General features: G+C 41.7%; 1 protein-coding gene across 2 annotated transcripts in view; it reads left to right on the plus strand.

Moving 5' to 3' along the window:
* LOC308243685 (cytochrome P450 4V2-like) overlaps window positions 1–25559 on the plus strand; it is a 41022-nt gene extending 15463 nt beyond the window's left edge. For both annotated transcript variants that reach the window (XM_080659384.1, XM_080659383.1), the window contains exons 6-11: window positions 2376–2502; window positions 4267–4452; window positions 10320–10422; window positions 14559–14693; window positions 14786–14965; window positions 23338–25559. In XM_080659384.1, coding sequence (XP_080515510.1) covers window positions 2376–2502; window positions 4267–4452; window positions 10320–10422; window positions 14559–14693; window positions 14786–14965; window positions 23338–23510 — 904 coding nt within the window. In that variant the 3' untranslated portion in view covers window positions 23511–25559. The remainder of the gene's footprint in view (window positions 1–2375; window positions 2503–4266; window positions 4453–10319; window positions 10423–14558; window positions 14694–14785; window positions 14966–23337) is intronic.
* Window positions 25560–27904: the final 2345 nt, after the last annotated feature.

Raw genomic sequence — 27904 nt, forward strand, 5'->3', positions numbered from 1 at the left:
TAATTGAAATAGTCATATTTATTTGAAAAATTGCTTGAGTTTATTCAACTATTAAAAGCCAGGGCCAGGGATTGATTTGAGGAATTCTCTCTTTGAGTCCACTGCCTATTTCATTTTAACACATATTAGCATATGAGAGGCCTGGTATTTGAAATTCTTGCACTTGGGGTTTGGGGTCCCCTTGCCCAGATTACAAGACCATGCAGGCCAGGCCTGGAGACACCACTGGTGCATGATCGAGCCAGGGAAGGATGCAGGAAGTTGGCCAGCCAGGAGGGACCCTGGGAGGGCTCCAGGGCATGTCTCGCCGTCTCACTCAGTCCCAATCAGCCTAAACACAGCAGCAAGCTAACGTACAGGACGGAGCGTCTGCCCCCTGGTGGTTAGTGCACATCATAGCGAGCAGTTGAGTGGTCTTAGCATATCCTTAGCATATTATGCTTTGATTGGTTGAATGGCCGTCTGCACGACCAGACACGCAACATAAAAGGCTTTTATTATACAGGATATAATCTGCCATTCATTACACAAGATACTGACTAGTTTTATAGTGGTCCACAAAACAGAATAACAGGGAGACAAGCATTGAAACAAATAAGTATAAACTTATAAACCATAATAATTGCCTAGAAAGAGAAATAAAATTGATATTCGAGAAGAAAACAGCAATAGGGCCCACAGACTGAGTGACCAGGAAAGGCCACTCTGCAGAATTGGCCTGTAAGCTGCTCTTAAAGGAGAAGACCATGTCTAGGTCTTCCTGCTCCATCACTGGAAATGTTGAGGGAGGGCCTCAGAACAGGGATGTGACAGAGGGGCACTTTACTGGAGAAGAGGACAGCCAGAGGATTGATGAAGCAAATGTGTGGACATTAAACAGGCAGATTTCCTCCCACCCTGTAGTATAAGAGCTACAGGCAGCTCGGGGAGGTCCGGAACTCTTCCCAGACCTGGGAAGGAGAAATCAGATGGCCCATCTATTAAGGATGTTTTGTAATGGATTCTTCATTCCTCTAAAGGACCCATTTAATTTTTAAGCTTCCTTGGATGTGTCATAACCCATGCCTTGATTGTTGAGCATAAAGCATAGAGCTCTTAGTAGCTGCTAAGACAAATTATCATCGTTGCCACATATTACCCTCATTGAGACCAGGCACCAAATAGGTACTCAAGCAATGCCCATTCTATCTAATAAAAGAGTAATATGGAAATTGACCATACTCCCCACTATACCAACAAGCCACGCCCACCAGCCAATCAGGAGCGAGTATGGAAATTAACCCAACCAAGATGGCTGCAGCCATGGAGAGAGCAAGAGGCTTGGGTTTCCCTGGCAATGGAGGAAGCCAAGCTTTCCAACTGCCCTGGCCTGCCTTGGCTTCCACTTAAGGCTACAAAGTTTCAATTATAGAAGATAAATAGATCCCAACAAAAATGGAGGCAGCCACAGAGCTGGAGAGAGCAGGAGGCTTGAGTTGTCCCCGGTGATGGAGGAAGCCAAGTTTCCCCAGCCCTGGCCTGCCTTGGCCTCCGCTTGAGGCTACAAAGTTTCAATTATAGAAGATAAATAAATCCCAACAAAAATGGCTTCGGCCATGGAGCGAGCAGGAGGCTTGGCTCTGCTGAAGGCTACAAAGTTTCAATTATAGAAGATAAATAAATCCCAGATACCAGGGCCTCCGCTTGGGTTTCTGGGGGGCGTGGCCATCCTGCAAACCACGGCAGGCCCCTTGCCCAAGCGGCCCCATGCCCCAAGGGAATCCCCACCCTGATCTGGGACACCCTTCAGGGCAAACCAGCTGGCCCCCACCCATGCACCAGGACTCTAGCCTATCTAATCCTATCTAATAAAAGAATAATATGCAAATTGACCATCACTCCAACACACAAGATGGCTGCCCCCATGTGGTCAAAGATGACTGCTCCCATGTGGACACAAGATGGCCGTGACAAGATGGCCAGCAGGGGAGGACAGTTGGGAGGGACTAGGTCTGCAAGGGAGGGCAGTTGTGAGCGATCAGGCTTCCAGGGGAGGGTAGTTAGGGGCAAACAGGCTGGCAGGGGAGCAGTTAGGCATCAATCAGGCTGGCAGGAAAGTGGTTAGGGGGTGATCAGGCTGGCAGGCAGAAGTGGTTAGGGGCAATCAGGAAGGCAGGCAGGTGAGCAGTTGGGAGCCAGCAGTCCTGGATTGTGAGAGGGATGTCCGACTGCCTGTTTAGGCCCGATCCTACCAGGCAGTCGGAGATCCTTCGAAGGGTCCCAGATTGGAGAGGGTGCAGGCTGGGCTGAGGGACACACACCCCCATGCATGAATTTCATGCACCGGGCCTCTAGTTTTTGACATATCAGTTGATACATTTGCATCCTATTTATAGGATGACTGATTTGCTACAACAAAGAATGAGGACGATTTGGTTCTGGCATGATGTTTTGTACCTTTTGTTTAAAGAAGGATGGGAGCACAAAAGGAACCTAAAGATCTTACATAATTTTACCAACAATGTAAGTCCTCATTTTTTTTATTGTGGATAAACAGACATGACATTAAATTTATCATAATAGCCATTTTAAGTACCATTCAGTGGCATTAGGGGCATTAACAATGTTGTGCAACCCCTACCACTATCACTTTCTAGAACTTTTATAAGTGCATGACTCCTATGTTTGTTAACACACCCAGTCATTAATGTTCCCTCCTGGGGAAGGTTAGTCTACTGGGGGAGGTTGTCTATAAATAAATAATTACAAAATGTGATATGAGCTATGGTATTAACAAACTGGGTGCTATGCTAAGAGAATAAAGACACAGGGATTTGCGTTATAAGAATCTTCTGAAAAATGTTTGGATTAGGCAATGGTTTTTCAAGACAAAGGACATTTATGGCAGTATCTTAAACTGGAAAAGATAAAAATTAACTAGATATTACTATTTAATTTTTAATGACAAGGAAATAGTAATGTTCTGGATATAGTCTGTCTTTGTGTTAAAAGTATTTTTATGAAAAGGCAAACTTTAATTGAAAACATGCATTATAATTTAAATGTACTGATAAAAGTGCCGAAGTAATTATATTTATCCTTTGCTGTAAATTTTAGTTTAAAATATGATGGCATTGCTTCATGACAATGAAGTACTGTGTCCACCGACAGATCAAGTGTCTCTAGATGTTAGATGAATGAGATGTTGGAGTGAGCTGCCCTCAGTGGAGTATAGCATAATTTCCTGGAAAGAGGTGAACGGTGAACAGTTTGTATTTTATAGGTATAATTACACTTGTCTTCAAATTTCATGCATTAATATCAGTATCAATAACGAATGAATTCCAGATTGGATGGATAATGTCAAAAATTGCATACTGAGTGCCAGGCACCAGGGGTTCCACCAAGAATCAAAGAGAGGACACGGCGCTTGCCCTTACTGAACTTGGGATCTGTTCATTCAAAGCAGAAGCAGGTTTGGACAATTGCCTGAAAGGAAGAGAAAGTTGAAATGTGTAACCCAATTAAGCTCAGGGGCTTTCATTCTTTTACTCATTTAACACATACCTGATGGGCATTTCTAAAATGCCAAGCAGTGTTCTAAAGGTTGGAAATATATGAATGAATAAAGACAAATTTGCTGCTACATTGATGTTGGAGGAGAAAGTCACTAAATAACAAATACAATGCCAGGTGGTAAGTGAAATGGAAAAAAGGTAAAGCAGGCTTAGGGAGAGAGTGAGTGCCAGGGACTAGGGTAGCAGTGACCCTGACAGTGTGACAATGGGCAGCGGAGATCTAAAACTAGGGAGGAAGCTAGTCATGCTGGCTTCTGAGGCAAGAGCATTCCAGGCAGAAGGAGCGGCAAGCATACAGGGTGATTCTTTTCTCCAATACAACACGTAATTAGAGTGATCTATAATTAGTCTATTATATAATGATTGTTCTCTCCACCACCCAACTTTTTCTTATGAGCTCTTTCAGCTCGCTGGGGCCCTATTCAGGACACTACTCCTCTATTCCCATGTTGGAAAGGCTGCAAAAATAGTTTTTGAAAATGATGTATTTGCCTGACATTAAATTCATTTTTAAAAATCTTATCAAATAACACCCTAAAAATGGTCACAGAAAACTTCACAAAAACCTAAGTTCCTGTTGAGTGAGACAGAACAGGAAAGGCTTAGAAAAAAAAATCAGTTAAAGAAGCTGGTATATTTTCACAGGAAAATGGACTATTAGGCCATATCAAATTCCACACAAAAGCATGTGATCATTTACATCATCCAGGTCATCAATGAACGGGCCAATGAAATAAAGAGAGATGAAGAACGTAAAAGTGATGACAAGGGCACGACCCTCTCCAACAGAAAACGCAAGGCTTTTCTCGACCTGCTTTTAAATGTGATGGATGATGAAGGGAACAAGCTAAGCCATGAGGCTATTCGAGAAGAAGTGGACACTTTCATGTTAGAGGTATTTTGCGTTGTCATGTTAGTCTCAGGTATCCTCATTAAACAAATTACATTTCCTGTTACATAATAAGAAGAAAATGTTTTTTTTTTTTTTTTTTTAAATATTGGGAGTTAAAAATGCTAAGGATGAAGAAATAGCCAGCACTAATACTTATAGTTGTGTAAGCATTTAATAGTAAAATTAGAAATAGCAAGAATTATTTGTAGCCACCTTTTAAAATATGTTGGGATCCTTGGTATAAGGGATGATCTGTTCTCAGTTTACTAGTATTTATAACTTAAAAAGATAATCAATTTATAGGAATTCTTTAAAAAAGTTTTTAGCATTTTGAAGTAGCTTATTATAACTGATGAAGAGTCATTATATTGTAGTTAGAATTACAAAGTTTAAGATCCAAATTAAATACCAGATCAACTTTCTTCTTCAGAAAAAAGCTGTAGACTTGTATGGGTTGTTTTTTTTTTTTTTTCTTCCCAACATCAGGAAGTTTTCTGTCATTATTTCTTCAAACAGGTTTTCTATTCCTTGTTCCACTTCCTCTCCTTCTGGCATCCCTATGATGTGGATGTTGTTTCTTTCTTGTTGTCCCATAGCTCCCTTAGGCTCTCCTCCTGCTTTTTAAGTCTTCTTTCCAGTTGCTGCTGTGTGTGTGTTTTTTTCTACCTTGTCTTCTAATTTGCTGATGTGGTCCTCAGCCTCTTCTAGTCTGCTGTTAAAGCCTTCCATTGTGTTCTTTATTGCAGCTAGCTCATTCTTCACTTCCTCTTGATTCCTTTTCATGTTGGTGACATTCTTATCAGCTTCTTATAATTCTCATTGATTTGAGTGTATTTGTCATCCAGACATTTGAGCATCCTTGTAACCATTACTCTGAATTTTTTCTCTGATAAGTTACTTGCCTCCATCTCATTTATTTCCCTTTCTGGTGATTCCTTTTTTCCTTTCCTTTGGGGATTGTTTTCATGTCTCCCCATTTTTTTGCTGTAATGTTTTAATTGTTTCTATGTCTTAAAATCCAACTGCTTTGCTACCCAAGTTCTTTAGGGTTGGTGCAATGTAGTTGGTGATTTTTGGGTGCAGTCTCTAGCAGAGCCCCCTACTTGAGCTCTTTGGGTTCTCTTGATGTAGTGGGGTCATGAATGTTAGTTTCTTATTCGTGAAGGAAGTCTCATCACAGATTGGCAATGTGACTCACCCACAGCTTTGTTATGCAAGCTGTTGTGGATGTGATCATAGTTCCAGCTCTCCTGGAAAGGGTTGCCTGAGGTCTCACTGGTATGTGCCCACTGTGAGTTCCCAGAGTCCATGGACTTGGGAGAAAGGAGTCTTGGGGCTTGAGGCTCAGGTACTATGACTTTGGCTGGTGTTGTGTGACTCTTGCTGGGGTAGTGTCACTCTGTAACTCACTACAAGGGTCGGAGCCTGGGACGGTGCTGAACAGCTATCCTGTAGTCTGGGGTTGAAGCAGTGGGACTCTGGCCAACGTGATTTCCCTTTCTGAATCACGAGGGGTTCAGGAGCCAGCAGCTGGGGTTGTGGGAATCTCGGAGTCTGTGGCTGAAACAGTGTGACCTTGTCTGGGGAGGTGGGTCCTCAGTAACTCACCAAGGTGTCCAGAGGTAGGCAGCCGGGAGGGAGATGTTGTGGATTCTGTTGAGAGCCGTGCCCCTTCGTTGGAGAGGCACATGCCCAATGGCAGCTCACAGAGAGGCCCAGGAGCCATCTGCTGGGGCTGTGTGCTCGTGGGGCCCACTAGCTAGAGCTGCAGGATATTGGTATGTTGCCAACCCGGGAGGGAGAAGTCCCAGTTTCTGCTTGGGAAGCTGTGCGCCCTTGGGTGGATATGAGTGCCCAGAGGTGGCTTACAGAGGCACCCAGGAGCTGTCTGCTGGGGCGGTGGGCTCAGGGGGCCCCTGTGCTGGAGCAGCGCTACCCTGGGGACTGGATGCTGGCAGCCAGGGTCCTACCTTGTGGTGGCTCAGAGAGGCACCTGGGAGCCGCCTGACGGGGCAGCGGGCTCAAGGGGCCTGTGTGCTGGATCACTGCTACTGTGGTGAGCCAGGTCGGCAGACGAGGAGGGGGAAGTCTGAGTTTCTGCAGCCGGGGTCTTCTGTCCTTGGTTGGATACCAGAGCGCCCAGTGGCTGTTCACAGAAGCACCTGGGAGTTGCCTGCTGGGGTGGCAGACTCAGGGGACCTGTGTGCTGAAACTGTGTGACCTCGGTGTCTGTGGGCAGGCCGCCTGGAAGGGGGAAGCCCGAGTTTCTACTGCCGGGGCCGTGCTTCCTTGTTTGGATACGTGCACACCCAGAGGCACCGGAGAGCCCTCTGCCAGGGCGGGGGACTCAGGGTGCCTGTGCACTGGATCGGCGTGCCCATGGTTTCTGGGGATCAGCAGCCAGGGAAGGGGAAGTCCACTTACTGCTGTGGGAGCCGTGCGCCCTTGGCGGTAGATGCCCGAGGGTCTGGAGGTCCGGGGGCGAGGCAGCAGGCCTTTGGCTGGCGTGGCTGCAGGGTCGCGGGCAGTGTCCAAGGCCAGTCTGGGTGGTGGTGCTGAGTTCCTAGAGGAGGCCGCTCTCCCCCTCAAGATGGTGTGGGCTCCCTGCTCGAGCCCCACAGCCGGGGGAGTGCCCACAGCGGTGGTAGGGGCTCCCTGTCCAGGAGAGCCTGGTCTGCCAGCCTCTGGTTCTCCTGCCGGATTTGACTGTCCCTCACTCATTCACACACACACTACACACGTCCACACACTCCCCTGTCACTTCCTCACTCACACCCTCTCCCTCACCTCCATCCTGCCTGCCACCATCTTCCCAGCTCCATCTAGCAGAGAATTTAACCAGTTTGTGATTCTAAAGAGATTTTTGGACTTTACATTAAAAAAAACAAAACCAAAAAACGACGAATTTAAAAAATATATAGTTTCATTGATTTTTTTTAGAGAGAGAGATAGAAACATCAATGATGAGAGAGAATCATTGATTGGCTGCCTCCTGCATGTGCCCTGACCAGGAATTGAACCATGACCTCATGGTTTATAGGTCAGCACTCAACCACTGAGCCACACCAGCAGGGCAAAAAGACGAATTATTTGCAAAGATAACTTTACAAGTAACTACATTAAATATTATAAAGAGAAAACCTCTTAACATGTGGCTTACCAAATGAAGATTAAGAAATGGTTTTAAGAAGCAGCCTGTGGAATATCCTGGAAATGGAGGAAAGGGAAAGCCTTCAGTTTTCGGCGGCGGGCTGCATGCACTGTGTTTGCTCTGCCTGTAGCCGCCTGGGTGCGGTGACTCCCCAGGAGGAAGGCTGTGCGCCCTGAAGCAGGAAGCGAGTGGTGTGAAGGGTCCACAGACCTGCCTTCTCCCAGTCTGTGCTGACGGGCCATAGGACACAGGCCCAGTCATTGCAGATCTCTGCCACAGTCCCGTGTGGAAGTGGAAAGAAGGACTATATCAGTGGTTTGAAACTTCTATTTTAAGCACATCACTTTAGAGAAAAGAAACATTATGCAGAAAATGGACATGTAATTCACTGAAAAGTGGGCTGTGGGGCCAAATCCCAGCTCTGACCTATACTAGAAGTGTGACCTCGGACACCTCCTCTCCCTTTCGGGACCTCTGTGTCCTCCTTGTTATAGCACGGCCCTCACAGAACAGCCCTGAGGACTAGGGGAATAGTTTTCTAATGTGCACCAACCATCGTGCCTGGCACATTCCTGTGCAACAGACATTGGCTGGTATCTGATGTTGAAGTGGCCCCTGCACCCACACATGGATCCACACTCTCACACCTGCACATACACACACACTCACACCTGCACATACACATCCATCTCCCACCAGTAACCTCGCACTTCCACAAAAACAACCAGACTAACATCTCTTTCTTACAGCTCTAACATTCTTGGAATTCTAATTTTTCCCTTCTTCCCATGAAACAGTGGGCGTAGCATGTATAACTACACTATTGTGACCTCCTCCGTAAGAGGATGCAGGCTGTTGCTGCCAGGCCTTTTATTTTATTTTTTTTACTTTTATATTTCATTTTATTTATTTTTAAAATCTTCATTGTTCAAAGTATTACATATGTCCCCCATTTTCCCCCATTCACCCCTTATAGCCTGCTCCCGCCCCCCACCCCAGGCCTTCACCACCCTATTGTCTGTCTCATGGGTTATGCATATATGCATACAAGTTCTTTGGTTGATCTCTTCCCACCCCCTCACACACGCACCCCCTCCTCCCCTCTGAGATGGAACAATCTGTTCCAGGCTTCTATGTCCATGCCAGGCCCTTTACGCTCCTGGTCTGGCGGATTCTTGCCCTGCGCAGTTCTGCCAATGCACTTGTCGGCTCTGTGCTTTGTGTTTGCTGCCTTTGGGTCGCAGACAAAAATAAAACAGGAAGCTCACTTTCAAATTCAGGAGAAGCTATTAAAATTGTTTCGCAAGAGCACCTCCTCTATGACTTGTTAAACAACTGAGTGACATGGGCCAGCTTTTGTCTGGAGTTCAGAGTCATTTCTGTAAACAAATGGCAAGTGAGAGAAAATACAATCATGCCAACATCAGAGACTTATAAACACATTTTTTTTGAAATTTCAGAAAAGTCCTTAACAATTCCACTTAGGAGCTAAAGCATGTGCTTAGAGACTTCTGCCCAGGAGAGGAAATATTACAGCGGTCACCTGTGTTGCTTAGGGTAAAAGGACCAGTAAGAGTTATAATAGTATTTTTTATTTTTCAAATACATTTTTTTTCTGAAGAACTTGCCATTTTGCATGTGGAGTGTCCTGGTGAGGTGAGGACAGGAAATGAGGGGCTGATGCCTAAAGACACTGAACGGACAGAGAATAAGGTCGTCCAGGTGTCACCATCAGTATTGGAGCTGGAGTCTCCTCACCCCGCATCCTCCACGCTCCCCGAGGTGAAGAGTGTGGACTCTGCTTTGTCATCAGAAACTCCAAGGGTCCTATTCTTGCCTCCACCTCCTATGAAGCTGTGTGGCCTGGGAAAGTAATTTAGCATCTTTTGGGCCTCAGTTTGTCATCTCTAAAATGTGAAATGTAGTATCAAGTATCCCATGGAGATTTTTTAAATTTTTATATATTGTTTTATTGATTTCAGAGAAATATATTTTATTGAAGGGAGAGGGAGAGACAGAAACATCAATGATGAGAGAGAATGATTGCTTGGCTGCCTCCTGCATGCCCCCTACTGGGGATCGAGCCCACAACCCGAGCATGCATCGTGACCAGGAATCGAACCATGACCACCTCGTTCATAGGTCGATGCTCAAGCACTGAACCAGGCCGGCTGGGCTACCAAGGTTTTTTGTGAAGAATATTTGAGTTCGTTTCTACAAAATGGTTGATATTTTGCTTCAATCTCAACAAAGCTTAAATGGGGCTATTTATCAACTTCTTGATGTGGAGACTGTTGCTCAGAACCACCCATGTGCTCCCTGGTGTCCAGATAAAGCCGACCGTGCAAGTGGGGGACAGTGGAGAAGTGCAGATCTGGCCACTTGGCTCAGGAAAGTCACACTTTTATTTCCTCAAAAACAGTCCAGCGCACGGAGTTCCCTTGGAATGCCTCCTGTTAGCCCAGCCCAGCCTCTCTCACCAAGTATGTGACTCTGTCGTATTGAAATGTCCCTGTACCAGAGGCGTCCCCTTTGAAGGGATTGTTTTATTGGTTTGTTCCCCACGGAGGTAAAATACTGTGTAAAATTAACTTGTTCTGTCTGGGGTCACATCACAGCTGTCAAATCCAGAGACAACTCAAAATAGAGCTAGCATCCCTACCCTTCTCAATAGAACTCTGCTTTCTAAGCTGTTTTTGTTTTTTCTCTTACATTGTAGGGCCATGACACGACTGCAGCTGGAATAAACTGGGCCTTGTACCTATTGGGTTGCTATCCAGAAGTCCAGAAAAAAGTGGACAATGAACTGGACGAAGTGTTTGGTATGTATGGCCCCTTCACTACTTACATGGAAGGTCCCAAGTCACTGAAGCAAATGGCATTCTTGCTCATTAAGAAAGTGCAGTCAAGCCTGTTCTAAAGACACTGTAATAAGCAGGAAGGCTGCCATATGGGACCCCTTCTAGGGCTAATGTCCTTTCCAAACCTCACCCATTTGTTTACGGGCATTTGCTTATTGCTTGGCGTTTACTGCACCAGGCTAGATGCTGGGGCTACACAGACAAATGTCCCTGTCTTCAGGACCTTGCTGCTTCATAGGTGAAGCAGACACTGTGTATAAAGTACCAAGTCATGGCTATGTTTTTGGGTGATATGAGGAAGGGGCTGGCGGAGAGCAGAGAGGAGAAGTGAAGCTGGTTAGTGGGGTCCAGGAGAGCTGTTCCATATAGGATTGCTGTGGGTTAAGCTGATGGGAAATAAATTTCTTTTGCACAACCAGTAACCTGTAGGTAAGGAGTCCTAGGCTGATGCCAATAGCGATGTTGTGAGAATCCTGGGCTTGCTCTTTTTTCTCTCTGTCATTTTCATCATCGTGGATTTTGTTTTCTTGTTGTTCTGGGTCTCATGTTTATCTTTAAGGCAAGAAGAAAGGGGAGGAGGGATGAAGGATAATATTAGTGTCCTTTGACTGCAGTCACAGATACTGCAAACTGGGTGGCTTAGCATGATGAAATTTATTCTCTTACAGTTCTGGACACCAGAAGGCTCAGATCAGTATCTCTGAGTTAAATCAATGTGTTGGCAGGGCTGCACTTTTTGGAAGCCTGAGGGGAGAATGCATTCCTTCTGGTGACTGCCAACATACCTTGGCTTATGGCCACATCATTCAAATCTCTGTCTCCATCTTCACATCACTTTCTCTTCTGTGGGTGTCTGTCAAATCTTCCTCTGCTCTCTCATATCATAACATTTGTGATGGCATTCATGACCCAACTGGATAATCCACGATCATCTCTCCATTTTATGATCCATAATAAAATCTTCAAAAGCACCTTTTCCCAAAAAAGGTAATATTTAAAGGCTCTAGGGATAAGGACCCGATATATTTGTGGTCACGATCAGCCTACCACAAAGGAACTGTGCATTGTGCCATCAACTTAATCCTTTGTTTAATCAGATGTCATATGGCTTCCCATGGCTGGGAAAAGAAAGGTAAAGGTTGGTTGGCCAACCAACCAAGTGGTATCTGATGGATTTTCCTAGTGCAAAGTGGGGAAGGAATCATAAAGGAAAAGAGGAGGAGGTGGAAGTCATTCTGGAAAGAGAGGCTCCAGTTGCACAATGGCAGAGTGGAAAAGTTGGAAGATGATAGTAAGCATTAAAGGACAGTGGAATTCAGAACATTTGTTAGAACCCATTGAGAGGTGAAGTTGGAAAAGTAATTTCATGTCCAGATGGTGTGAGGACTGGATTTTCATATCAAGAGGGAAGACTTTGTCTTGTAGAATGGAGACAATCTAAACTCCTGGGCTGTTTCTGTCATCATTTCATTTTTCCCGTTTCAAATTGAATTTCTCTCAGATTGCCTCTGTTGGGTACATTGGGTATTCTAGAAACCCGGGTTCTTTTGGAATGTGTCCCACGTTTGTGTTTTTTACCATTTCTAGCCCAATGCAGGTGTCACAAGTGCTTTTGGATCTCTCATAATTAGAGACACCATTTTTACTAGAATTTTTATTCTGCTGCTTCTCATGCTTTTTGCTAATTGGCCTCACTTCTCTTCTATCCCCAGTATTAGTTCTAAAATTTCTTTGAGCAACTGATCTTTGGATATTGGGATGTAAGTATTCATTCCTTTTTTTTGTTTGTTTTGTTGCTGGAGTAAACTTCACATTTACTTTCATTTTAAGAAAGCAACTGGTACACTTTTAATGTTTAAAATTGAGCATTATCTTTTCTTTCCAGTGAAACAAACAAATAAAAAATTAAATAAACAGGAACAAAATACAATAGAGAATGATGAATCCAATTAAGATTCTGCAGGTCTGTTCTTCTCCCATTGAGTGGCAGGGCCCAGGCCATTATTAGGAGAGAATTTTATTTTAAAAGTATCATCTTAATCTGCAAGGAAGTCCATTAAACATCACAATTAAACATACAAAGCGGAAGCCTTGTTGTCAAAATGCCCGCTTAACTAACCCAAACATCTCATATCTACCCTTAGACCTTCTATAAATGCTTTTTTGTTGTTGTTGTTGTTAAAAAATATTCCATACAAGAGAAAGTAGACAGGCATATGTTGGTAAATGCTACCTGCCCCCTTCACAGAGACAGTGTAATCTGTGTGCTCAATGTACAGAGAAAGGAGGAAAAGAAGTAGAATTATATGCACTACTGCGCAGGCTGAGCCTCCAGCCTCCAGCAGAGCAAAGTAAGTAGAAGGTTTTTCTCTTCCAGGGAGCACAGGGGCATTGATTCCATATAGTGATTGTTGAGTCAGGAAGGGATAAAAGTGAATTTGGACTTGTATGCATGCATATACGCCTAACCAATGGACACAGACACTAAGGGGGTGAGGGCATGAGTGGGGGCGTATGAGTGCAATGGGGCGATAAGGACACATATGTAATACCTTAATCAATAAAGAAAAATAAATTAAAAATCAATGGAAAAATACTTTGAAAAGTAAAAAAAAAAAAAAAAAAAAAGAGTGGATTTGGAATAGAAAGCCTTAGAGATTCTTTTCCCACTCTATTCTGCTCAAGGTATTCCCCCATAATAAGTTGAGAACCATGATGTAAGGGAGAAAAAAGACTTCAAGAGCAGAATGACTGAGCCGAAGAGTAAAACAAAACAAAACAAACCCAGACTGTAACTTGCTTCACTGACTGGAGGAAACTTTTAAAAAGAAGGTTGGAATCCGTCAGTGTTCCTTAGTCATCTTCTCCTTCATCCTCATCAGCTTCTTCGTTGGTAGCTTTCAATCCTCTCCCTCTCCCCCTCCATCATCATCTTCTCTTCTCCTTCCCCTTCTTCATCTTCCATATCAGGAAGCAAGTAGTAATGAACTGGATTTTGGCAAACACCACCTTGGATGATCTCTCCCACCTTCTCTGCACCTGCATCAGAATGGCCATAAGCCAGCTTTTTGGTTCTCAGCCTCTTCCTGCTGGCTTTATCCTGCAGTGGATTTGAACATTTCATCAAATCCTTTCCAGATATTTCAGTGGACTTTGAAAATGCATCACGGCTTGCACTCAGATGAAATTCTTTGGGTGCACTTATTTTCCAAGGAAGGGTTTTCATGGAAATGAAAAGCTGTTCTGTGACCTGATTTATTACTTTTCAATTCTGTCACTTCAACTCTGGTTAAATGACACAGTGCCTTTCCATCCGTCTCCCCAAGCAGTGCAGGCATAGAGATGGTTGCAAATGTTGTTACTCAAAATTTGGGATTTGGGCCATCAATTCCTACCTCTTCTGAAAAACAATGGTTGGCAGAATTTGTTATATGTTGACCTTCAGAATCTTCTCACTGGCTTGTCCACTGAGTTGGTCTATCTCATTTTTATCTTTCTCAATATGTTCAGTTGCTTCCTGCTGTGTTTTTTCTCCCATTGGCAAGACCAAGAAGCCATTTGGATTTCTTTTTGAGGTGGGAATGGAGGGCGTTTGGGGGCCAGGCTATGGGGAGAGTCCAAGAATCAGACCCAGGAGAAGATACACTTCTGGAAGAGGCTCTGAGAATTCAAAATGAAATGTTTTAAACCTATAGTTTCATGCATTCACAATGTTATGTAACTGTCACCTCTGTCTAATTCTAACCCATTTCAGCAGCCAAAAGGAAACCCTGCACCATTAATCAGCCACTCCCCATGTTCTCTTTCTCCAGCCCCTGGCAACACCTCATTTACACTCTGTCTCTATGGATTTGTCTACTCTGAGTACTTCCTCCGAATTTAATGATAAAACATGTGACCTTTTGTATCTGCTTTTTTTTTTACTTAGCATTATTGTCTCATTTTATTTTGATTATCTATACTAGTAAGAATTGTACTTTAGCTTTGGTATTTAACATTCAGTGTATTGATGTTATATATATTCTATTTTAACGTCTTATTTGCCAAGCCCAAATAGTTCTTTCATTTATTTTATTTCATGTATTTACTTTGATTAGGGAATTCTGATCGCCCTGTTACCTTAGAAGACCTGAAGAAACTTAAATATCTGGAGTGTGTTATTAAGGAGACTCTTCGTATTTTTCCTCCTGTGCCTTTTATGGCCCGTGAACTTAATGAAGATTGTGATGTTGGTGAGAATTCTTTCATGAAAGTAGTGGGGAGAGTGGACTTTTCTGTGTCTGTCTTGCTCTGTTCTCATGACATATCGACTGCCTCATGACAGGAGGGTACAACATCGTGAAAGGCTCTCAAATACTCATCATTCCCTACGCACTGCATAGAGACCCAAGATACTTCCCAGACCCTGAGGAGTTCAAGCCAGAGCGGTTCTTTCCCGAGAATTCGATGGGACGCCATCCATACGCATATGTGCCCTTCTCTGCTGGACCCAGAAACTGTATAGGTTTGTATCCATCATAATAGGTTTGACCTTTCAGGCACACACAGCAGGGGGCTACTCACAATAATGTCTTGGAGATGTAGTGTCTCAGATACAAGTCTGTTAAAACACTCGTTGTTTTATTTTTTTCTCCACTTTACTATGACTGTTGTAAAGTATATCAGTTTTCTAGGCTGCTGTAACAAAGTGCCACAGACTGGGTGGCTTAAATGACAGAATTTTATTTACTCACAATTCTGAAGGCCAGAAGTCCAAATCAAGGTGTCTGCAGGGCTGGTTTCCTCTGAGGCCTCTCTCCTTGGCTTATAGATAGATGTCTTCTCCCTCTGTTTTCACAGAAAGAGTTTATTCCTCTCTCTGTGTATGTGTGTGTTTCTAATTAATCCCCACTCAAGGATATGTTTTTATTGATTTTTAGAGAGAGAAGGAAACATTGATGTGAGAGAAACATTGATTGGTTGCCTCCCATACATGCCCCAACCAGGAATCCAACCCGCAACCTAGGTATATGCCCTGATGGAATTGAACTCACAACCTTATGGTGAATGGGATGACATACCAACCAACTTAGCCACCCAGCCAGGGCTTGATCTCTTCTTTTTATAAAGACACCAGTCAGGTTGGATTAGAGCCCATTCATAGAACTTCATTTTATTTTACTCACCTTTTTAAGGACCCTATCACATTCTGAGTTTGAGGGTTAAGAATTTAGCAGATGAATTTGGGGGGATACCATTCAGCCCATAACATAAAGCATAACCAGTTTCATGGTAGAGTTTGAAAATGTAGATCTTTGGATTGAAGTAGAATATACTTTATATGGTAGAAAGCTTATTTATAACAATTAGTTTATTTAACCTGTTTTTCTATTTATTTTTTTATTAAGGTATTATATGTGTACATATCTTACCATTGCCCCCCAATCCCACTCCCATACATGCCCTCACCCCCCAATGTCTTGCGTCCATTGGTTATTCTTATATGCATGCATATAAGTCCTTCGGTTGATCTCTTATTTCCCCCTCCTCTCCCTAACCTTCCCGCTGTAATTTGACAGTCTGTTTGATGCTTTACTGCCTCTGTATCTATCTTTTTGTTCATCAGTTTATACTGTTTTTCATTATCCCCAAATGAGTGCGTTCATGTGGTATTTTTCTTTCATTGACTGGCTTATTTCACTTAGCATAATGTTCTCCAATTCCATCCAGGTTGCTACAAATGGTAAGAATTCCTTCTTTTTTTATGGCAGCATAGTATTCCATTGTGTAGATGTACCATAGTTTTCTGATCCAGTCATCTGCTGACGGGGACGTAGGCTGTTTCTAAATCTTAGCTATTGTAAATTGTGCTGCTATGAACATAGGGGTGCATATATCCTTTCTGATTGGTGTTTCTAGTTTCTTAGGATATATTCCTAGGAGAGGGATTACTGGGTCAAATGGGAGTTCCATTTTCAGTTTTTTGAAGAAACTCCATACTTTTCTCCACAGTGGCTGCACCAGTCTGCATTCCCACCAGCAGTGCACGAGGGTTCCTTTTTCTCTGCATCCTCACCAACACTTGTCGTTTGTTTATTTGTTGATGATAGCCATTCTGACAGGTGTGAGATGGTATCGCATTGTCGTTTTGACTTGCATCTCTCGAATAATTAGTGACTTTGTGCATGTTTTCATATGTCTCTTGGCCTTCCTTCTGTCTTCTTTCAAAAAGATTCTATTTAGGTCCGTTGCCCATTTTTTTATTGGATCATTTATCTTCCTTTTATTAAGTTGTATAAGCTGCCTGTAGATGTTGGAGATTAAACCTTTATCAGTGATAACATTTACAAATATGTTCTCCCATACAGTGGGGTTTCTTGTTGTTTTGTTGATGGTTTCTTTTGCTGTGAAAAGCTTTTTATTTTGATGTAGTCCCATTTGTTTATTTTTCTCTTTGGTTTCCATTGCCCTAGGGGCAGTATCAGTGAAGAAGTTCTTTCGGCATATGTCTGAGATTTTGCTGCCTGTGGATTCCTCTAGTATTTTTATGGTTTCCCGTCTTATGTTTAAGTCCTTTATCCATTTTGAGTTTATTTTTGTGTATGGTGTAAGTTGGTGATCTAGTTTCATTTTTTTGCATGTATCTGTTCAATTTTCCTAACACCATTTATTGAAGAGACTGTCTTGACTCCATTTTATGTTCATGCCTCCTTTGTCAAATATTAATTGAGCATAGTGGTTTGGGTCGATATTTGGATTCTCTATTCTATTCCATTGATCTATATGTCTGTTCTTGTGCCAGTACCAGGCTGTTTTGAGAACAGTGGCTTTGTAATACAGCTTGAAATCTGGTATTGAGATCCCTCCTACTTTGTTCTTCTTTCTCAGGATTGCTGTGGCTACTCGGGGTCTTTTTTTATTCCAGATGAATTTTTGGAGAGTTCTTTCTAGGTCTGTGAAATATGCCGTTGGTATTTTAATAGGGAGTGCATTGAATCTATAGATTGCTTTGGGTTGTATGGACATTTTAATGATGTTGATTCTACCAATCCATGAACATGGTATGTTCTTCCATCTGTTTACGTCTTCCTCTATCTTTTTTTTCAGTGTCCTGTAATGTTCCGCGTATAGGTCTTTTACCTCCTTAGTTAAGTTTATTCCTAGGTATCTTAATTTTTTGGTGTGATGGTAAATGGGATTGCTTTTTTAGTCTCTCTTTCTGTAAGTTCACTATTGGTGTATAGAAATGCCATAAATTTCTTGGCATTAATTTTGTATCCTGCTACATTGCCGAATTAATTTATTAAGTCTGATAGTTTTTTGATGGAGTCTTTTGGGGTTTTTATGTACAATATAATGTCATCTGCGATTAAGGATACTTTTACTTTCTTTTCCAATTTGGATGCCTTTTATTTCTTCTTGTCTAACCTCAATGGCTAATACTTCCAGTACTGTGTCGAACAGGAGTGGTGAGAGTGGGCATCCCTGTCTTGCTCCGGTTCTTAGGGGAAATGGTTTTAGTTTTTGCACATTGAGTATGATGTTGGCTGTGGGTTTGTCATATATGGCTTTCATTATGTTGAGGTATGATCCTTCTATTCCCACCTTGCTGAGAGTTTTTATCAAGAAAGGTTGTTGGATTTTGTCAAATGCTTTTTCTGCATCAATTGATTTGACCATGTGATTTTTATCTCTCAGTTTGTTTATGTGATATATAACGTTTATTGATTTGTGGATATTGTACCAAACTTGCATTCCTGGGATAAATCCTACTTGGTCATGGTGTACCATCTTTCTGATGTACAGCTGGATCCGATTTGCTAAAATTTTGTTGAGGATTTTGGCATCTACGTTCATGAGGGATATTGGCCTGTAATTTTCTTTCATTGTGTTGTCTATATCTGGTTTTGGTATTAGGGTGATGCTGGCTTCATAGAAGGACCATGGAAGTGTTCCTTCCTCTTGAACTTTTTGAAATAGTCTGAGGAGGATAGGTTTTAGTTCTTCCTTGAATGTTTGGTAAAACTCTCCTGTGAAGCCGTCTGGACCCGGGCCTTTGTTTGCTGGAAGCTTTTTGATGACTGCTTCAATTTCTTCCATAATTACTGGCATATTGAGCTGTTTAGATTCTTCCTGATAGAGTTTTGGAAGGTTATATTTTTCTAGGAATATGTCCATTTCCTCCAGTTGTCCAGTTTGTTGGAATAGAGTTGTTCATAGTATTTTTTAACAATCCTTTGTATTTCGGTGGGGTCTGTTGTTATTTCACCTCTTTCATTTCTGATTTTGTTTATTTGGGTCCTTTCTCTTTGCTTCTTGGTGAGCCTGGCTAGAGGTTCATCAATCTTGTTTATCCTTTCAAAGAACCAGCTCTTGGTTTTGTTGATCTTTTGTATTGTTTCTTTGGTTTCTATGTCATTTTTCTCTGCTCTGATCTTTATTATTTCCTTCCTTCTGCTTACACTGGGCTTTTCTTGTTGCTCTTTTTCTAACTCTTTGAGTTGTAGAGTTAGGTAATTTATTACCATGTTTCTTGTTTTTTGCAGTATGTTTGTATAGCTATGAACTTCCCTCTCAAGACTGCTTTTGCTGTGTCCCATATATTTTTGGATTGTAGTGTTTTCATTGTCATTTGTTGTCATGATGTTTTTTATTTCTTCCTTGATCTCTCTGGTAACCCAGTCATTGTTTAATAGCATGCTGTTTAGTCTCCATGTGTTTGATTTCTTTGGATTGTTTTTATGGTAGTTGATTTCCAGTTTTATGCCATTGTAATCTGAGAAGATGCTTGATATGATTTCTCTCTTCTTGAATTTGAAGAGACTTTGCCCTTGTCCCAACATATGGTCTATCTTTGAAAATGACCCATGTGCACTTGAGAAGAATGTATATTCTGTGGCTTTGGGGTGAAATGTTCTGAAGATGTCAATTAATTCCATCTGATCCAGTGAGTCATTTAAGATTGATGTTTCTTTGCTGATTTTTGTTTAGAGGATTTGTCCGATGGTGATAGTGGGGTATTAAAGTCTCCTATTATGATTGTATTGCTGTCAATCTCTCCAGGAGTTTTTTCATGTATTTGGGTGCTTCTGTATTGGGTGCATATATGTTTACCAGAGTTATTTTTTCTTGTTGGATTGCTCCCTTTAGTATTATTAAGTGGCCTTCCTTAACTCTTGTTATGTCCTTCACTTTGAGATCTAATTTGTCAGATATAAGTATTGCTACCCCAGCTTTTTTTTCATTTCCATTCGCCTGAAAAACCTTTTCCCATCCCTTCACCATCAGTCTGTGTGCGTCTTTTTTTCTGAGGTGGGTTTCTTGTAGACAGCAGATATATGGGTCTTGTTTTCTTATCCAATCCGTTACCCTATGTCTTTTGATTGGGGCATTTAATCCATTTACATTTATAGTTATTATTGATAGGTACTTATTTGTCACCATTTTTATTCTTTACTCCTGTGTTCCTTCTTTGCTTGCTATTTCTTTCTTTCTTTTTTTTTTTTTTTTTACAGCAGACCCTTTAGCATTTCTTGCATTGCTGGTTTTGTGGTAATAAATTCCCTTAGTCCTTTTTTGTCTGTGAAGCTCCTGATTTCACCTTCAATTTTGATTGCTAGCCTTGCTGGGTACAGTATTCTTGGATTCAGACCCTTCCTTTGCATGACTTTGTATATTTCATTCCATTCCCTTCTGGCCTCATGAGTTTCTGTTGAGAAATTAGTTGCTAGTCTGATGGGGGTTCCTTTGTATGTAACTTTCTGTCTCTCTCTGGCCGCTTTTAAGATTCTTACTTTGTCGTTGGTCTTTGCCAATTTAATTATGATGTGCCTTGGCATCGGTCTTTTGGGGTTCATTTTGCTTGGGACTCTGTCAGCTTCTTGGATTTGTGTGGGTTTTTTCTTCTCTATATCAGGGAAGTTTTCTGTCATTGTTTCTTCAAAGAGGTTTTCTATTCCTTGCTCAGTTTCCTCTTCTTCTGGAACCCGTATTATGCGGATGTTATTTTGTTTCGTGTTGTCCCAAAGTTCCCTTAGACTCTCCTCCTTCTTTTTATTTTTATTTTTTCTAGAAGCTGCTCTACTTGGGTATTTTTTCCCATCTTGTCTTCTAGTTCACTGATGTGGTTGTCTGCTTCTTCTAGTCTACTCTTGATGCTTTCTATTGAGTTCTTTACAGCAGCCATGTCATTTTTCATTTCTTCTTGGTTCTTCTTCATTTCCTCTTGGTTCTTACTCATATTGTCGAATTTGTCTTCCATTCTTTTCAGTCACCTTATGACCATTTCTCTGAATTCTTTCTCCGGAAGGTTGCTTGCCTCCATTTTGTTTACTTCCTTTTCTGGTGATGCAACACAACCAGGTACAACACACAAGGCACTGAACAGAAATGTATTCATGATATTAATAACCTCCAATAAAAGTGACCACCAGAGAAAGGCAAAGTAGGGGATAGGAGAGAAAGAAGAAGAGGAAAAAGAAAGAAAGAAAAAAAAAAAGGAGTGTCAAATGAAATTGGGAAAAGGAAAAAAAAGTAAGAGAGACAAGAAAGAGACTAAGAGAGAAAGGGGAACAAAGTATATATATGGGGAGAAAACTCCAATAGAACAACCACTAATCCCAGCAAATGCCAGCAACAAGTACCTGGGGATTAATACAAACTACAACACCAACTAATATCAAGCGAGGCAAGGGAAAACAGAAGCAAAAAACAAAGCAAACAATAAAACAAAGAAACAAAAAAAAGAATAAGCAAAACAATCTCACAAAAAAGCATAATAATTTGATATAATCAACATTCAAGCAAACAACAACAAAAGGATAGAGAGAAAAACAATTTTTTGGATAGTTAAGACAGCGAAGAGAGAGGTGTGTTTGGACTTGGAGCTAGGGATTGGAGATTAGATATATAAGTAGGGTGAAATTTTAACAGGGGGTAAACAGAAAGAATAGGGAAAATCTAAAGCAGGAAAGGGGTAAGATAAACAGGACACCAAAAGGGGAAAGGTTAGGAAGAGAGTGATTGCATAAAGGTAGAGTTGAGATAGAGTTAAATGATGCTAAAAGAAAGATGAAAATAGAATGTAGAACACTAATCCCAAAGTAAAATAAAAAAATAAAATACTTTAAAAAAAAAGGTAAAATAGTAGTAGTAATAATAGATTGAAAATAAAAATGTAATAATTAAAAAGGTAAAATCAAGTGAGGAAAAAAGAAAAAAATAGTTTCTTGACTAAAAGATGCAAAAAATGAAAATTAAAAAAATAAATAAAATGTGCAGTAGTGAAGGTCATTCACTTCCTCTATTGTTCTGTTTGGCATGCCTGTTTCTCAGTCTGGACAGTATTGCATTTCCCTGTGTTCCACAGCTCCTCAGTATTGTAAGCCAGTCCTGATTTTTAAGCAGGCGGTGTGTCTTAATTTCTCATATTCATTTATTTTTGATTACACAAGAGTCAATTTGTGATTCAGCCCCTGGGTGGCAGTGTTTCTGGATTGACTTCCGGATCTATTTGGCCTCTCTAGCCTGTATTTAGATCCTTCTTTCCCTGTGGCACTCAATACCAGTTTGTGGAAGTGGGCTGCCTCAGAGTTGGCTCTCCGATGGTCACTCCCCGCTTTGATCCCCATGTTCCAGAAAAACAACTTTCCCCTGCAGTCTCTCAGGGTGTCCCCAACTGGGTGATCCTATGTATTGGGCTTAGTAATCAGAAGCAAGGATTTGAAGAGGAAAAAGCCCAAGTGCGAACAATGGGTCTGCGTGCAAGTCCAAGCAGCCAGCACACCTTTGAAATTCTTAGGCTGTCCCTGCACATCAGATCAAAATGGGTTGCTTTTTAGAGATCCCTTCTTTTAGTAGTTCTGAGGATCCCCTTCCACATTCATGGATCACGCCAGCCCCAACAGCCACGGATTTTTCTAGGCACAGACTTCCCTGGTCCTCCAGCTCCTGCAAAACATGCGTTTCTCTCTCTCGCCGGGACCAGAGACCTCACCTTATCCCAGGCGAAATCTGACCTTTCCGTGGTGGAGTGTAGAGCTCCTCTGAATCCACGTGTTTGCGCCAATTGGGGACTGGTGTTCTGGGGATCGCAGCTGCTCAGTGGTTGCTGCAGTTGTGGATTTTCAGGCTTCCAATAAGCTCCACTTTCCCTTTCAAGATGGTGCAGTCTCCGCATCCGAGCCTGTAGCTCCAGGAGGGGACCCAGCCGCAGTGGGGGCTGCCTGGTCAGGGGAACCCCGTCTAGCAGTCCCCCACCTTCTCCTGGAGTTTAGCTGTCCCTTAACTTGCCAACAAACACTCCTTGTGCGACCCTCAGCTGTTCTTTCTTTCTGCTCCAGGACAAGGCTCGGAACACGTCTGTCTATTCCGCCGCCATTTTTCTCCCCTCTAACCTGTTTTTATTGCTTTTAAGAATTGCTTTTTTCAAAACCAAAACAGACTGCTCACCATAGGATCAGCGGAAGTACTTAAACAAAATGAATGCACATCGCCATGCATTATAAACACTTTTGGCGTTAGTGTCTCTGGCATTTTATTGTTTGTGTAAATGCAGGCATTGGTATAATGAAGCCTGGTAACTCTATAGTAAACTACATGAAAGGCCCAGGTGGAGATCATTCTAGAGCAGAGGTTCTCATGCTTCAGTGAGCCCAGGAATCATCTGGGTGCTGTGTGGGCTAGATTCCTTGTCCTCAGAACTATTCAGATGCACTGGGTGGGAGCAGGGAAGGGCACTCAAGAATCTTTATTATTAGGAAGCATCCTGAGTGATAGGGGTTCTCCCAGGGCCTACTGTGAAAATCTAGCATCACTTGCTTCCTCTAATAGAACCTGTTCTTTCTCCCATTTGAGATAGATCTGTAATTAATTCATGTTATTTACATTAATTTGAAGGTCAAAGGTTCGCCATGATGGAAGAAAAGGTTGTTCTTTCATGCATCCTGAGGCATTTTTGGGTCGAATCCACCCAGGAAAGAGAAGAACTTGGTCTGGCAGGAGACCTGATTCTTCGTCCTACTAATGGCATCTGGATCAAGTTGAAGAGGAGAAACGCAGATGCATCCTAACTCTATTATTGGACTGTGCCTTAGTCAGAATAAGGTCTTTCTTTAAGAGAAACTTTGCATTTACAATGTGTAGATCATGAGTTTAATAGTCTTAATCCCTACACCCAATTTTTTCTTATCCCCAATTATCTTGTGGTCAAGTCTTCCAAAGAGAGAGTTTTTATATTTTCATCACCACCATTATCTCACCCTTGCTCTTGATCACAAATGCCAAGTTTACTGATGGCCGTACCCAAATAAACATATACATTTCTCAACAGAGGGATCCATAGGCCAATTCAATTTCAATTGGCAGACCCAAAGGATATAAATTAATTGAAGTTCCAGAACTTTTTAAAGTATTCTTGTTGAACACAAATATACATATAAACATACACATTTAATTTGAAAAGGGTAATTAAATATTTAGGCTTGAGCTTAGGTTTTAAAAATTATATCAGTGGCATCAGTTATGAGAATAATTATGATGATGAAACTTTTCAGATTTTTATCAAGGAGAGCAGATCATTTATAATTGACTCATAGGTTCTGTTCCTATCTCTCTTTTAACCGTGTACTTATGGCCTTTATTTCATTTCTTTCTACATAACATCACAATTACCTTTACACATCATGTTTTATTGGGAGAGATTCCTCTTGGTGATCTCCAGTTCCTTGTAATGTCTTTTGGAGCTGGAAGCACCTTAGACCTTATCAGGTTATACTCCTTTTCATTCGAAGGGGATACGATCAATCAGGGGTAAGTTTCTATCCGAAGTCATACCACCAGTGGGTGACAGGGCTGGAAATAGATAGAGGTCTAAACTCTAAATCTCTACTACAATATGCTATTGCTGTATGAAACTCGGGTCTATAACTGGGTGTATCATTAGAATACAGATCTTCTAGAATTCTCCCATCATTAAGGAGAAGAGACGCCGCACTTGTCTAGTAATCCAGCACTTAGTTTAGGGTGAAACTACTGTGAAATTCAGTCCTCCAGAACATACAAAAAATGAATTATAATGTAAACTATGGACTTGGCGTGATTATAATGTGTCAATGCAGGTTGATCAATTGTAACAAATGCACTGCTCTGGTGGGAGATGTTGATAATGGGGAGTCTGTGGGTATGTGGGTGTAGAGAGTATATGGGATACCTCTACACCTTCCCCTCAATTTTGCTGTGAACCTAAAATCACTCTAAAGATATGACGTCTTAATAATAAATTTTTAAAGTTCATTTATCTCAAAATCTTTCAAAAATTTTTATATTAGGAACACCAAAGTGATTATTTTAAGCTTAAATTCAAATATAAACTCTAATTATATAGGACATAATAAAAATTTTCACATGAAGAAGACAACATGTCATTGGTCCATGTCATGGGTGAACATAAAATGGGTGCCCATCAGACCTACCATCCACAACTGTTATTTAATGGTTCAGTCACCTCGTTAAGGAAATCATAGTTTACCCAAGTGAGAAAGTGCACAAGATTTCAGTGAAAATCCAGACACCACTTCACTGAGCTTCGTTATTCTGGTTGGTGTCCCAGTTTGGGTATTCTTCAAAAAGACTAATGTTACTGAAAATAAAACAAAAATGGAAAAATATTTTATTCTTCCAAATCCAAGTAGAAAAACCATCAGATGATGAGACATTCCCACTTGGAGACTGCCTGAGGCATTCAGCTAAGGAATTACTCTGAAAAGCACTGATCTGGAGGCTGGACAGCTGGGTGGAGTCCCCACTCTGCCAAGACCTGGTGGTTCTGTGAATTTTGCCAACTGGATTTTTCATCAGTAAAATGACAACGTGAGAGAGGGGTGAGAGGACAATGGGGATGTAGGAATTAATGACTTCTCTCTTTTGTGATGCCTAGCAACTCCCAATTTCTGGCTTATTCACACTATGTTAAGTCTTGGATGTAAAATATGTAAGAAGATGTATTTTGAGGTAAGCTAAAGAGAAAAACGCTTAAATATTAAACATGAAAACTTAATGATTCAATTGGTTGGGGTTGTTTTGCTTTATCATTGTTTTTGAAATAAATCTTTGATACTTTGTTTGCTTTCCACTATTCTGCTTTTTGTGAATGGAGAGAGCAGAGAGTTAAAATCCAAATGCTAGTCATTTGAACTTATTTCTGCATTTCCATTGGATTTCATGTAGATATAGTTTACTGTAAAAATCTAGAACATCTCAACTTCTTTCTAAATATAAAAGAATATTTTCCTACCTTTTTTTAAAAAAAAAGAGAACACAGATTAATCGTTAGAGTTCAAATCATTTTGCATTCTTGTATAATACATTAATCCCTGGAGTATTTCAAAATCCAGTATGAGGCGGGTTAACACATTCCACATGGGCTTCAGTTATTTTGTCTTCGGCAGGAAACTGTTATTTGGAGAACTACAAGTAGTTTTGTTTTGTTTTGAATATGGGGTCAGACTATAGCATCCTTTAGGCTGGGAATGGAATAGTCAGGCCAATTTTAACTGTTTCAAAATGGCCAATTTAAAAAGGTAGGACTTTTCATGAGGAAAACTATAAATATTTATTATAGAAATGCTTCATGGGTTAAAAGGAATGTTGGCATCAAGTTGATGAAACTAATTTTCAGGATTCCCCAATTTGCTCTCGGTCAGATAATGTCATGTGCACGGGCTCACTCACCTGTGCTCTGGGCTTGGAAACTGCCCCGTTGCCTAGGTGACAAAGTGACAGCGGACGTCATCTGTGCATCTGCCCTGGCACTCCTCCGCATCCTTGGTGACAGAGCTATCATAGTTCACGCCCTCCGTGTCCAGGCCCTCATAAACTTCTGTGTCACAGGCCGGAAATAAAAGCATATGTTCTAGAACAGTGGTCAGCAAATTGCAGGTGGCTCGTGAGCCGCGGTTTGCCGACCACTGACCTAGACTCTCGATTCCAATAATTACAGGCTGTTGTTGTTCCTTGTGATTAAGCCCCTATTCCAGTGGTGGGCAAACTCAGTCAACAGAGCGGCAAACCGCGGCTCGTGAGCCACCCGCAATTTGCCGACCACTGTTCTAGAAAAGATGCTTATCTTTCAGACTCTGGGGCCACATGGAGACTTTTTCCTGTAGCCACTGTCCCTCCTGACTTACCCTTTCAACTCGCTCACCCACTTTCCTCAGACGTTGTTTGTACTTTAATCTCCTTCATTCCTACTCTCGCCTGGAAACAGAAAAAGAATGCCCATGTCCTTCTTACAGGGACACAATATTAGACTTGTAGATTCTTTCTGCAATTTGCTGACCCGGCCTCGCTTGTCTCCTTAACACCAGTGATTGGCTGATTGACTAATTATCCTATTTAAGTATCTACATGACCATTAAGACAAGTGACATATCAACACTTGCTGCCTTTGATTTGAATTAATAGGTTTAACAAGGACTTTCCTCTAAAATTTTAAGCTGCTAAGGAGGGGGAAGTGAATGGTGAGTACTGATGCAATGAGATAGGGCCTATGAGACACATTTGGGTAAAGTACGGTGGGGCTAAGGGGCATACATGCCTGCATGCTAACTTTGACACCACAGAGAAAGAACTTCATTGGGAGACTTTATTTCCATATGTCAGGGTTTTCTTTTATAGCCAGAAGGTCATGTGACCATACATATACATACATCACAATAACTAGTATATACAATATGTGTGTGTGTGTGTGTGTGTGTGTGTGTATTTAAAAACCTGCATGTGTTTGTGTCTATTTTTACTTTAGAGGGGAAGGAAGGGAGAGAGAGAAACATCGATGTGAAAGAGACACTTTGATTGGTTGCCTACCATATGTGCCCTGACCAGGAATCGAACCCACAACCTTTTGGTGTAGGGACGACACTGCAACCAACTGAGCCAGCAGGCCAGGGCAATAGCTGGTATTTACTCATTCTAGTAGGGCATCGTGCCACTTATGTGGTGTGGGCATTGCTTGAAAGAATGTCCAGAAACGGCTCCTGTCATGTCTACCCTCGGCAGCGTTTCTCTAACGCTGTCTTTCAGGATGCAAGTAAACCTGTTTTTTTAAAAATAACAACATTACTGGGTGGATATTTATATTTTTTAAAAAATGCATCTTGCGGGGTTTTTCCTTTATTTTTTTCCATCACCATTTATTCCCCCCTGCACCCTCCTCCTCTTCCATCCCCCTACATCCCACAAGCACCACACTGTACTGTCAGCATACAGAAAGGCAGAGAGAAGGAAGTAAACTACTGTGTCTCATGCCAAAAGAAATACTTTCTAAGCACGACTGTGAGTTTGGTTGTTTTCAGCCCAACATCCCCACATTTAAAAGATCACATGTAATAATCCTGCTTCCTAACAGGAAACGGGTGTGGGCAAACTATGGCCTGCAGGTGAATGCCGCTGGCTGCCTGTCTTTGTA

Source organism: Plecotus auritus (genome assembly GCF_963455305.1).
Source record: "Plecotus auritus genome assembly, chromosome: 3".
Lineage (NCBI taxonomy): Eukaryota > Metazoa > Chordata > Mammalia > Chiroptera > Vespertilionidae > Plecotus > Plecotus auritus.